Here is a 12,471-nt window from a genome sequence, read left to right as displayed (position 1 = left end):
GCAACACACTTGTGGGCAAAAAGCTTGCAATGGTGATCTAGTGGACCATTAAGGAAAAAAAAGGTTGGGAGACCCACTGGTATAACAATTTGCTTTGTTTAATGGAACATTGCATTACACGACAGTAAATCTAGTAAGAGGTCAAGTAAAGAATTCTTCCAGCCCATGTTTGGATTTCCACAAAATAGAGGTAGGAGGCACTTTTTACATCTGCAATGCTCCAGACGGTTACTTGTTTTGAAAGGGTTTGCTGCTCATGCTCTCCAGTTCTAGCAGCCTCACACAGCGTTGGCCCTACCCCCTAGGCACTGTGTAGATCTGAAAAGGATTGGATATATTAAGCAATATGGAGAAAATTCCACCTAGCCTATTGAGGGAAAGATCGAACGCCTTCATCCTGGAGGAACTGCAATACCGGGTCGATGCGTGGAGCGGACGGAGCAAGCCCGTTTTCTGACTGGTTCTCTCATATCTACATGAAGTGCCTAGGGGGTGGTTCTCAACAGAGCTGTAGATCTGAACATTCCATCAGTCAACCAAGTGCACTCCCTCTACTTGTCCCCTTTCCGTGCAGCTTTTGGGTTCCTGGGCTGTGATTTCTGCAGCATGGCAAGTGTGTCCCTCTTCTCAATCTTCCTCAGCTGTTTCTTCTTCATCCTCTTGATCTTTGTTGTGTTCCGGATCTGGGATGGAAATATCGGGAGGGAGGGGGGAGTAGCGCTTAGCCTGGGGCCATATGTATCAAGTGGCAGTAAGAGGGCTGATTTAGGATCAGTATTGCCTTTTAGATCACAAATTAACAAGATAACATGGGAGCTCCTGATCATAGAACAGCACTTCTACTCCGAGACAATTGATACATACGGCCTCTGAAGTCAGCAATAGAGATCTGCCTGGCTCACGTAGGTTACAGTGAGAAAGACCCCCATCTCACTTGAGATCACGTGGGGATTTGTGTGTGTTTACTTACCACTTGCACAACCTCCCCCTTCCTCTCGTTCTCAGCTCGCCTTTTCAAATTCTCCTCATGCCTCTTCCTCTTTTCCTGTAAGGGACAAAAGATAGCCCCAAACAATGACATCATGAGGGGGGACACCTAAACAATCAGTTGTCCTGCCAACCTCTTATGTGTGGTCCATATACTAATGGTGTGTTCCAAGACATCTGCGAACTCTGAAAAATACGAGGTCAAATCCCGACGCCAGTGAGCATCCGGTTGGAAAGTCGAAGCTCTAGATAGAGGCCCAAGTTAAAAATGATTTCTCCCAGTCGGAGCTCATTTCCCAGTTGTCTTGAACGCAGTTTATGCACTACTTTTTAAGATGTTAGTGCACTCTGTAATATGAACAGGTGACGATACAGACCTCTTTCTCCCTGGCCTTGTCCTCCTTCAGTTGCAGGGAATATTTCTTCACCAGCTCCTTCTCTCGCTTGGCCACCATCTTCTTCTCCCAGGAGGTGCACAGTGGCTTATCTCTTACAAGAGCCGAGAACCTGAAAAACAAAAATGAGTTCTATAAAAAGGTACATTTTCATAAACAATTTCTAGGCAGTGTTTGCATGGGCTGGGCTGACTAGTAATAGTTTGCATATGCATGCACTTAGTTAATATATTGTAGGCTATTGCAACTACTGACCTTTGCTTATTGCGGTCTTTCCATACCCGTCCAGATTTCGGTTTACCCAAAGGTATCACGTCACGTTTCTCATTTGACTCTGAATGAGTCCTCTTTTTGGCCGTTTTATTTGGGCGGTGCGGAACAGTCTCCATTGGTACGGGACCAACCTTGTTTTCCTTCTCGTTGCAATGATGTGACACAGCTGGAATAACGGCACCTAATGATTTCCCTTCAGGTGTGTCTGACTTGACCAGTTTTGGACATGCCTCAGCTGTTGCCAATGCATTTGATTTGGACTCACTGCTTGGAAGTTTTTTCGCACGAGTCTCGTCGGCAACTGGTTCCACGACTACAACCTCTGGTTCGGGTTCCGCCTGGTTCTCATTCGGTAACTCTTGAATGACAGATTTCCTTGTTCGGCGTGTTGGAGTCTTCGGTACTTCGGAGTCGAGATACACAGCTGGGGTCCGTACTCTGCGCCCGCTACGAGTCCGAGTCACAACGGGAGGAGGCAACTCGTCCTCTTCGGCGCTCAGTCCTTCGTTTGGTGTTATTTTCTCACTTGTCGACATGTTGTCAAAATTATATGACGATGTGACCACAAATAATCAATACATATGTTATTTACAGACCGTAAGAAGCGACAACGTGAGCAGAGTTCGGAAGTCCACGTGTGTAAGCGATTTCAGGAAGTACGAGCATACAGTTTAGTTTGTGCCTTGAGCATTCTATAAGACTGCCGCCTACCGGTAAGGCGTTAATACTGTCATAACAGCCATCGTCACATGACAATATCCGACTTCCGCATTTCATCTGTTGAAGTTCAGTCAATCAGTCAGTGCATCACGACATTGAGACATGGCTTGCTCAAGGATTGGAGTTGTGCTACTGTGTTCCCTCTTTGCAAGTACAGTAAGTACTCTTACATGGTTCATTTCGTAGTAGCTTAGACTGAATTGGTTGGAAAAGAGAACACACGTGATATTGTTTCATACAGCTCACAGATAGCAAGCTAACTAGTCAGAATCCAAGCCTCCTTTTGGCATGCACTTTAAGGTTGAATGATGTTTGGATTAGCCTATAACTTGGAACTAATCGCAGGTTCCTTGAACCATTTACCCGCTAGTGTACTGATTTATCGTATCTTTGTTGATTGCTTTCGAAGTAGCTAGCTAGCAACATTCTAAACTCTGCTTAATTGACATGAACTATCACAGTTGATCTACTGCAAACCATAGAAATTAATAATTTAAATGAATATCAGAATGACCTATTTTGTCCTCTGTATTCATTTTAATCGAGAAGTAGGGCTTTTCAACTTTGGAAAAGCGTCAAGTCTATAAAACATCGTAGCAGATTGTAGTTTTGGCAACAGGAAAAGAAAGCAGAATATCGGCCCCCCCCCCCCCCCCCCCTGGACTTCCTCTCAGTACCATATATTTGGTGGTGAGAACGTTCTAAACGGATGCTTCAGCTTTATAGCCCCAGTGAGGTGTCTGGGTTAACCCTTCTGTCTGTGGTTGATCTACTGCAAGCCATATAAACTAATAACGTAAATGTGCATTACAATGGCCTCTTTTGCTCTCTGTATTCATTTTCATCGAGATGTAGGCCTTTTCATTTTATACATCCAGCAACGGCACTTAACTAGGGGGCAACGATTGGCAGTCACATTGTTGTTGCCAACCTTGTGCTGTCACCTGATAAATCATCCCTTCACCATAAAAAGCTGAACCTGTAACAGAACAGTTGCATGACTGCAATTAAATTCTATCAGTTGCTCTCAAGATGCGGCCACTCAGACAACTATCTCTCTAAAGTCAGTTTGCCGTAGCAATAAAAAAACAGCGCACTGACCGCATGGCTCCGCAAGATTTAAAATGACGGTATGTGACTCTTACTCTGTTGAAATCTCTTTCAGCTTGGTGTGCCGCAGACCTTCAGTGTGGACTACAAGAACGACTGCTTCCGTAAGGATGGGGAAGAGTTCCGCTACATCTCCGGTAGCATCCACTACAACAGGATCCCCAGGGCCTACTGGAAAGACAGGCTACTCAAGATGTATATGGCCGGACTGAACGCCATTCAGACGTATGTAGACTTAGCCTGACGACTTGTTGTAAAAAACAAACAAACAAAGGTTAGAGACGATCCAATCGCTGATGCCAATCAGAGTATCAAAGCCAATGACGACTTTGCAAACCGCCTCTTTACCCACGTGTGCTCTGGCCCAACCCATTGGTTTCTGAACCAATCTGGGTCGGGAGGGATGCTCAGATCCAGACTCGTTGTGGAGAAGAAACTTATGTCCATAGGCTTGGCGTAGCGTTTAGTCTGGGTATCCAGGCAAATGTAGACTGGCCACTATGTCATAAATAAACTGAATGCCAACCAGTTAGATGAGTGTCTTCAATGTTCCTTCTAGTTTTCAGGTAGTCATTTCAGTGGCCCGTTGGTACATAGGATTAACGCTGATCAAAGTAATTCAAAGAGCCATTTAATCACATAACCTCCAAATGTTGATAACATGACAGAATTCCTTCGTCGGGCCTTGAACCTCAGAAAGAGCTATGATTTACCATTCGGTGGTATGGACTTAAATAGTACATCATTGTCCATTTGACATTCCAGGTACGTCCCCTGGAATTTCCACGAGCCCTCCCCGGATCGGTACAACTTCAGTGGGGACAGGGATCTAGAACACTTCCTGCAGTTGGCCCAAGACATTGGTCTGCTGGTTGTACTGAGGCCTGGGCCCTACATCTGTGGAGAGTGGGATATGGTGAGAAAATGACTAAACAATTGTTTAATGATAAATATACCTGTTGATGATATGATGTGTAATAATGTTGTTTTCGGAAGACGATCAATCACAATGTAGTAACGGCACTTTGACATCCGCAGTGTAGTTCTTGACAGACTGTGTGATAATTTTCCCATTTCATGACCTGGTCTTTAGGGGGGTTTGCCTGCCTGGCTGCTCCACAAGAAAGACATTGTCCTGCGTTCCTCAGACCCAGGTGTGTATTGACCGTCAGATGAGACTGCAATGGATTCTATTAATATTACAATAAAGAATTGTGTTTTTATGACACCCAAATCACCCAAATCGTTTGTTTCAGATTACATTGCGGCTGTTGACAAGTGGATGGGCACGCTACTGCCAATGTTGAAGCCGTTCCTTTATCAGAACGGTGGCCCAATCATCACTGTTCAGGTGAGCCATGTTGATATTCAATGATTAATCAAACATTTATTGGGGAATTAAAGTTTGGATAACTTCATATTGTGCCTTAAAATGCTACAATTCAATAGAAGACGGTTTGTCAAACATTGTCTCATCTCCTCAACAAGAGCCCATCTCTCTCTCTCCCTCCCCTCTCCTCCCCTTCTCTCTCTTAGGTGGAGAATGAGTACGGCAGCTACTTTGCCTGTGACTACAACTACCTGCGTCACCTGACCAGTCTGTTCCGCTCCCACCTGGGGAACGACGTGGTGCTGTTCACCACAGATGGGGCCGGGGCCGGGTACCTCAAGTGTGGAACTCTGCAGGGCGTCTACGCCACTGTGGACTTTGGCCCAGGTAGTCTTCTGGGGCACAGATCTAGAATATAATTATATTCCCAAAATCACTACCATACTGATAATAGGGAAATGGCAAAACTGACATTAGATCAGTGTCAAGAGGGAACTGATGCAGGTCAAAATATACACAACAAATGTCAAAGGTGATACATTTTCTGTGAAATGCCTGGGATCGTTACTTACTAAATGGAACGGGTATTTTTTGAAGAAGAATAGAAGTGTTCAGTTGGTATGGTATCTATCTCTTAGATCTGGGTGGTTGATTCATGTGACGTCTAACCTGGCCGATTTCCTTTTGTTTGCCAAAACAGACATGTTGACTCATTGCGCCTTAGGAATCTATGACGGATGTGTTATACCATCGTATGCAGCATTGTTCAACAACTGTGTCTGTCTTTGCGTGTGTCTGCCTGTGCGTTTGTATTTGTTTAACAGGTGGGAATGTGTCTGCTGCATTTGATGCACAGAGACAGGCAGAGCCCCATGGACCCTTGGTAAGCATGTTTGTCATTTAGATGTTTTTATATGTGTGTGTATTTATTTTTTATTATTATTATTATATATATATATATATATATATATATATATATATATAAAATGATCCTATCCAGATACAAACTGATACATACGAACAACAACTTACAGATGCACACAAACCATAACTACATGTCATTAGATGTTAGTGGTAAAAGTCCAACACACTTCTGTCCTCTCTAGCATGGCCAGATAGTGCTGACTGTTTCCTGTGTTGCAGGTGAACTCTGAGTTCTACACCGGCTGGCTGGACCACTGGGGAGAGCATCACTCTACAGTGTCCACCGCCATCGTGGCCAAGTCCCTCAACGAGATCCTCGCCATCGGCGCCAGTGTTAATCTGTGAGTTTGGGTGGATGGATATTGGATATAGACTGAGAGATGAATTGATTGGATAATAGTCATAATTCTATCACCAATCAACAATGATTGATAGGAATATGTTGACATCACACATGAAACATTTAACATCAAAAAGGCACAGAGGATTTTTCAACTAGTGACAAGTTCTGAACCTCTCTGTGCAGATACATGTTTATTGGAGGAACCAATTTTGGATACTGGAATGGTGAGTAAAATTGTTCAATGATCCCATATTCTCTATTGCTCTATTGCAGAACCCAATCTAGTTCACTTTATTTGGGTTTAGCCATGATGTGAAGATTAGTTTATTTAAGTGATAATGCCCGAGAAGCCGGTGTTTGAAGGATGTATTGGCATGGGTGTCATTAGGCCAGAGACGAAGTCAAGTCAGATGGAACAGAGTCAATAGGCATTTTAACATCAGATTTAGCCGGTGGTAACTTGTCGAATAGACACCGGCTGGAATGCGGTTTTAACCAATCAGCATTCAGGATTAGACCCACTCGTTGTATAAAATCAAATGTTTTTCTCTTAATATTCTCAGGTGCCAATACCCCCTATGCCCCCCAGCCTACTAGTTATGACTATGATGCCCCACTCACTGAGGCAGGAGACCTCACTGACAAATATTTTGCCATCCAGGATGTCATCAAACTGGTTGGTAACAGAGATATCACGCAACATGTCGTACATGCAACATGTTTGATTAGATGATGCTTTCTTGTGACTTTTATAGCAAAAGTTTATACGGTCAGCATTTTAGTACCCTGACTTCTTATAAGTTTGTAATTAAAGGTAAATCGATCAGTTTTATCACCTAATGATGTCATATCCACCTGTATTTTCCCCCAACAGTATCGGAAGATACCAGAGGGACCCGTGCTTCCATCAACGCCTAAATATGCCTACGGAGCTGTGCCAATGAAGAAGGTCGATCATCTTCAGACATTTAAACATTTGAGTTAGCACTTTTATCAACGTTTATTCGTCATATGCACAGATTAAAGAGAAGTGTACACAGTACAATGAAATGCTAAAAAAGGCACTGCTGAGATTTGAACTCAGGATCTCCTGTTTACTAGACAGGCGCTTTAACCAACTAAGCCACAGCACCAGGTAGAAATGACTTTACCTTTACCTGACCTTGTTGACACATGGCACACAGTGCGGAGAAGTGTTGCAATATTTACATTTTAACATTTGGGTCATTAAGCAGATGATCTTATCCAGAGAGACTTACAGTTAGTGCGTTCGTCTTAAGATAGCTAGGTGGGACAACCACATATACCAGGCATAGGAAGTACATTTTTCTGTAGAGTCAGAGCTTGTGGAGTGGAGGGTGGGGGGGTCAAGTGCAAGTGCTGGTTAAGTGTTGTTTTTTATATATATATTACATTGTATCATAGGCATGTCATAATGCACTAAAAGCAAATGGATATTTTCTCTTGTGTTGATTGAACACCGGAGTGTACACAGTGTAGAATTGAATCCATCTTTCTGCCTCTTCAGCTCCACACAATAGTCGATGCTCTAGATATACTATCCTTCTCCGGTCCTGTCAAAAGCATCTACCCGTTGACCTTCATTGAGATGAACCAAGTACGTCCACAAGCTCGATGTCTGTCTGTCCTTTTCTACACTAAGTATAAGCAGCTATGGTTGTTATGATCCAAAATGGCTGAGAGGCTTTACTCCGTTTATTTGTTTTCTCTCCAAAAGCCGTTTGGGTTCGTCCTCTATCAGACCAAGCTGCCTGTGGACTGCAGTAAGCCCACCCCTCTGTCCTCACCACTGAATGGAGTCCACGACCGGGCATATGTATCAGTCGATGGGGTGAGTTAGTCACTGAAACTTCCCCGGCAACTCATTTGGTTTGCTGCAAGTTAACATGTTGGTGCTCAACATTGGTCACAGGTCACAAATCCTTGTCCAAGGAGGACAGGTTATTGTCCCATCTGCACTAAAACACCCAATTTAGACCTTGTTTAATGAAATATGTGTTGTAGTGGTGGACTGGAACTGTGATCTGCACACCATGTAGTTTTCCAGAACCAGGGTTGGGGATCACTGTCATTCATACAAAGTCAGACTGGATTAGATTATTATCTCAAAAGAGGAAGAGAGAAAAGTCTTCAGGTTCTTCCAAAAAAGGAAAATGTCTGTTGCTATTCAATACGGTCTGTCATTAGGTTGCTGCTGGGATCCTAGAGAGGGACAAGGCCCTGACCATCAACGTGACTGGGAAGGCTGGGAGTCAGGTGGACATACTGGTGGAGAATATGGGCAGAGTCAACTATGGGAAAGACATCAATGACTTTAAGGCAAGAGGTTATTTAAAGCTGGCTCCCGGAGTAAACATTTCACTTCCATTAGCTACTTAATTCTACATAACATTATTCGGTCCCACTGAACATTATGGGCTGGTTTCCTGGAAATAGACTAAGTAAAGTTCTAGACTAAGCATTTTGTAGAATTTTAATTGAACCTGCTTTTTAGTCCACCATTAGTATTAATTTAAGTCTGGGAAGCCAACCCTGAGTGTCCTATGTACACATACACAACTATGATGTTTTGACTCCCTCCTCTCTCCCACTCTGTCTCTACACAGGGCCTGGTGTCTAACCTGACATTGGGGGCCGACATCCTCACCGGCTGGGAAGTCTACAGCCTCAGCATCGACCAGGCTGTTAGCCAGGGTCTTCTCTGGGAGATGGGCTCCAGGGTAGCTGGCACCCCACCACCTTCTCCCCTCTCCGTCCCCTCCTTCTATGGGGGCACCTTTGTCATCCCGGACGGCATCCCAGACCTGCCCCAGGACACCTACATCCAGTTCCCTGATTGGAGAAAGGTGAGGTTTTACCTTTTTTTTTTTTTAAGGAGATTGTAATTGTTTGTTGAACTGTACTGTACGTTGTTCCTGAGCAGGCACCCCAACTGCAAATTACCTTTATAGATAATGTAACTGATCTGCGTCTTCTGTGCGATGACGAGACTGGTGTGTTAGCTCTCTGAGCTAAAGCCTAGGCATCAACCTTAAACACACCTCTTCAGATCTCAGGCAAGATCTCACTCATCACATAAGCACTGTTTACTGAACCACATTAGTTTCATATACCCTAGTGCAACATACTTGTTCATGGTCCCTGAAACTGCTGAATCCTGAACACATGTGTTATTTCTAGACTTAACATATATATTTTTGTTTGTTTTTATCACTAGGGCCAGGTGTGGATCAACGGTTTCAACCTGGGCCGCTACTGGCCCGCTCGCGGCCCACAAATCACCTTGTACGTGCCTGCTAGCATCCTGAGCACGGCCGTGCCCAACAACGTGACCGTCCTGGAGCTGGAGGGGGACCCATGCACCCCTGGGCCCTGTACCGTGGAGTTCACAAACACCCCGGTCCTGAATGCCACGGTTAAGTCTGACCACAAACACCAGAGGGCGCTGTTCCATAAAGAGGATCTCTTATGATGAGCACTGATTAAAAATGCACTTACTGTATTTATCTGGAAGTGATCTTTATAAAATCGAAGAGTAATGTTTGTAATTTAATCACGGGTGGCTGTACCTCTCACATTACCTCTATTTGACCTCAGTGTCTTAAGCCTACATGATTTTGTTTACACAAGGATCTGTATTCAAGGGGAATTAAGTATGGATAATTTTGAACAGTATGTATATATTTAGGGAAATTGAATGAAGTTCACTAAGGAAAATTAGTCATTCAGAAGTGCTATGAACTTGAGTAGTACTCTAAATATAAGTTGAGGTCAGTGGTGCTCAAAGCATGAGCCTGGAGGTTTTCTTTTTATGTCCGGGCACGATGCAACCAACAATGCCCCTTTTTAAAGGCATTTTCCCCGATGTTCACGGATCACATTCATGGTAAACACTGGCATGTCTGCTCAAGTGTAAATTACCTTTAAAAGTATCTTATAGAGCGTCTTGAGTTCAATGCTGCCCTATATTGTGAATTGGGGGAACATGGTTGAGAAGGATGTGCCAAATGATCTGTGCCTTATTGTGTGCCACCTAACTGCAGGGATATTATGCTCTCATTGATTTCTGTAATGAACCATTTGGTGGGTCTTGTAAATGAACAGTTATTGTGTTCAACTGGAATCCTGATCTGCTTCTTTTAACAATTAGATTATTTCAAATATTTTGGGATTTCCTTGTATCTTAACATTTTTGTTAATGTTGTTTAATGTGCAGGCACAAACCATGCTGTACTTTTTGATTTATAAATGTTTTAATAAAATTGTGAATGCAATATGATAATGTCATAGTACCGCACAGATCTCAAGTTAGGATTTGAAATACAACCCTACATTAAAACAGTCCAAATCTTAAACCCAACTATGGAACAATGAAAAGATGAACAGAGGAGAGGACTATACACAGCAGCAACACTATACACCCATTATTCATTCTTGAAGCCTCTGTTGTGGCCAACAGCTTCTATAAGCCTGCTCTGTAGTGTCTCTTTGGAGGAGTAGATGGGCAGCTGCAACAGAGAGTGACAGGTCAGCGCCTCTGGGAAATGCTGTTGGGAGGAGTTGAGAAGGGTTTGGACCCTCATCCTGATCTGGTTCATACCCAGGATGGGCACACGATCACAGCCAGTCAGGAACACTGAAGGGGCAAAGGTGGTAAAAGGGAGAGGGCAGTGAATGACAGAATATAACTTTATTCTCAGTAGCCTACGTTATTGGTTCATCTGTTACAATGAAAACATTCCATACTTACACAGGAACGCTTTCTTTTGATCCTCTGTCAGTTCCTCAAACACCTCCCAGAATGTGACGATGTTGGGATGCCCAGCATGGTACTCTCCTTCATACACAGTGTTCTCGGGGGGAAATGCCCTCAATTAATAAATGGTGAAGCAATAGACACTTGACACCATTCAAACTACTTTTCAAATCAATGCATCAAAACATTTTAGCCAGGTTGCAGAACATGTTCACCATGAATCCCAAATCAACCCCAGGACACTTGTCTAATAGGCTCCATCTTGCCCTTTGATAGGTGACATTTCTGCCATATATAGTGTTATGAAGCGGGTGGTTTGGAATTCCCATTGTTAACCAGACGAAAGCTATCCAACGACAACGTTGTGGTATACCACAGAGCCAATGGGACTCAACATCCTTTCATCAATGCTGCCCTGTCTGTGCAAGGTATAACATTTTGTTCAAATAGCTAGGCTGCTATAGTCATATGAATAGAATAAACATTAATAGAATCATTGTCATATTGCTATTATTAATTGCTCGCTCTCTCTCTCTAGGAGGCCGGCACATCCCGTAGGTATACCAACCACTGCATCAAGACGACTAACATCCAGCAGCTCTCTGATGCAGGTCTGGAGGCTAGAGAGATCAAGGCTGTGAGCAGCCACAGAGCCTAAAGCTCTCTTAGGAGCTATTGGAATCCATCCACGGAAAAGAGGAGATGGAGTAACATCCTAACAGCTAGCTGCGTGCGACTATAAGGCAGTTGTTCCTGTGAAATGGCGCCCAGCTTCACTTGAGACCCCGGGGTTAGACAGCTACTTCATTAATTGCACACTGAATGGAAATGTGCAATTAAATGTGTATCATAAATAAATGGCTGTCCATGTTGTGAACATCGGGGGGAAAAATTGTGTGGTGTTTGATCCTTGGGTCACAGGTGCGTAGAATATGTTTCCTTGTCAAAATCACAGACAGGGCCTTCTTCCACACCCCAATGTGCTTGGTCATGAGAGAGGGCTTCAATGCGGACCAGCAGTCACCTACAGGACATGGTAACACACAGATGACTTTCTCAAACTATTTTGTGGGGGTAGATAATTTGGTCTACTTCACAATCATTCCAGGGGCAACACGACAGTGTACACATTTAGTTTTAGCCCAGAAATACCACACTCAATAAAAATAATCACTGGTTTTGCCTAGTCTAAATCTGCCAGACAGCGAATGAACAAGGACAAAAGAAGTTGGCAACAGCACAAACAGATTTACGACTACGTTATTGTTGATAAGTTGAATTTGGGGTGACACACTTTAAACATTTTAAATGGAGGGCAACATTACCGAGGACCTGCAGCTTGTTGGGGTGCAGTCTGAGGATAGCAGCAAATCAAATCAAAGTTTATTTGTCACGTGCGCCGAAAACAACAGGTGTAGGTAGACCTTACAGTGAAATGCATACTTACAGGCTCTAACCAATAGTGCGAGAAAAAAAGAAGTATGTGTGTGTGTGTGTGTGTGTGTGTGTGTAGGTAAGTAAAGAAATAAAACAACAGTAAAAATACATTTGAAAATAACAGTAGCAAGGCTATATACAGACACTGGTTAGTCAGGATTATTGAGGTAGCATG

General features: G+C 43.5%; 2 protein-coding genes and 1 non-coding gene across 3 annotated transcripts; 1 reads left to right on the top strand and 2 right to left on the bottom strand.

Annotated features, from left to right (window-relative positions):
- Positions 1–77: 77 nt before the first annotated feature.
- Positions 78–2,346, bottom strand: LOC139418843 (coiled-coil domain containing 86). Its single transcript, XM_071168592.1, has 4 exons — positions 1,638–2,346; positions 1,365–1,494; positions 971–1,045; positions 78–683 (listed from the first exon to the last, which is right to left on the bottom strand). Exons 1-4 carry the CDS (start codon positions 2,189–2,191, stop codon positions 552–554), a joined length of 891 nt encoding a protein of 296 aa, XP_071024693.1. The 5' UTR covers positions 2,192–2,346; the 3' UTR covers positions 78–551.
- Positions 2,347–2,393: 47 nt separating this feature from the next.
- On the top strand, positions 2,394–10,456 carry LOC139418841 (galactosidase, beta 1). Its single transcript, XM_071168590.1, has 16 exons — positions 2,394–2,531; positions 3,541–3,710; positions 4,251–4,401; positions 4,579–4,639; positions 4,742–4,836; positions 5,022–5,202; positions 5,640–5,698; positions 5,959–6,080; positions 6,266–6,306; positions 6,646–6,758; positions 6,957–7,031; positions 7,611–7,700; positions 7,821–7,934; positions 8,291–8,422; positions 8,710–8,949; positions 9,321–10,456. The coding sequence occupies exons 1-16, from the start codon at positions 2,478–2,480 to the stop codon at positions 9,573–9,575; spliced, it is 1,953 nt and encodes a 650-aa protein (XP_071024691.1). The 5' UTR covers positions 2,394–2,477; the 3' UTR covers positions 9,576–10,456.
- On the bottom strand, positions 7,142–7,215 carry trnat-agu (transfer RNA threonine (anticodon AGU)). The gene has a single exon. It is a non-coding gene; the product is annotated as a tRNA-Thr (tRNA).
- Positions 10,457–12,471: the final 2,015 nt, after the last annotated feature.

Source organism: Oncorhynchus clarkii, chromosome 10 (genome assembly GCF_045791955.1).
Source record: "Oncorhynchus clarkii lewisi isolate Uvic-CL-2024 chromosome 10, UVic_Ocla_1.0, whole genome shotgun sequence".
Taxonomy (NCBI): domain Eukaryota; kingdom Metazoa; phylum Chordata; class Actinopteri; order Salmoniformes; family Salmonidae; genus Oncorhynchus; species Oncorhynchus clarkii.
This window is presented reverse-complemented; position numbering and strand designations above follow the sequence as displayed.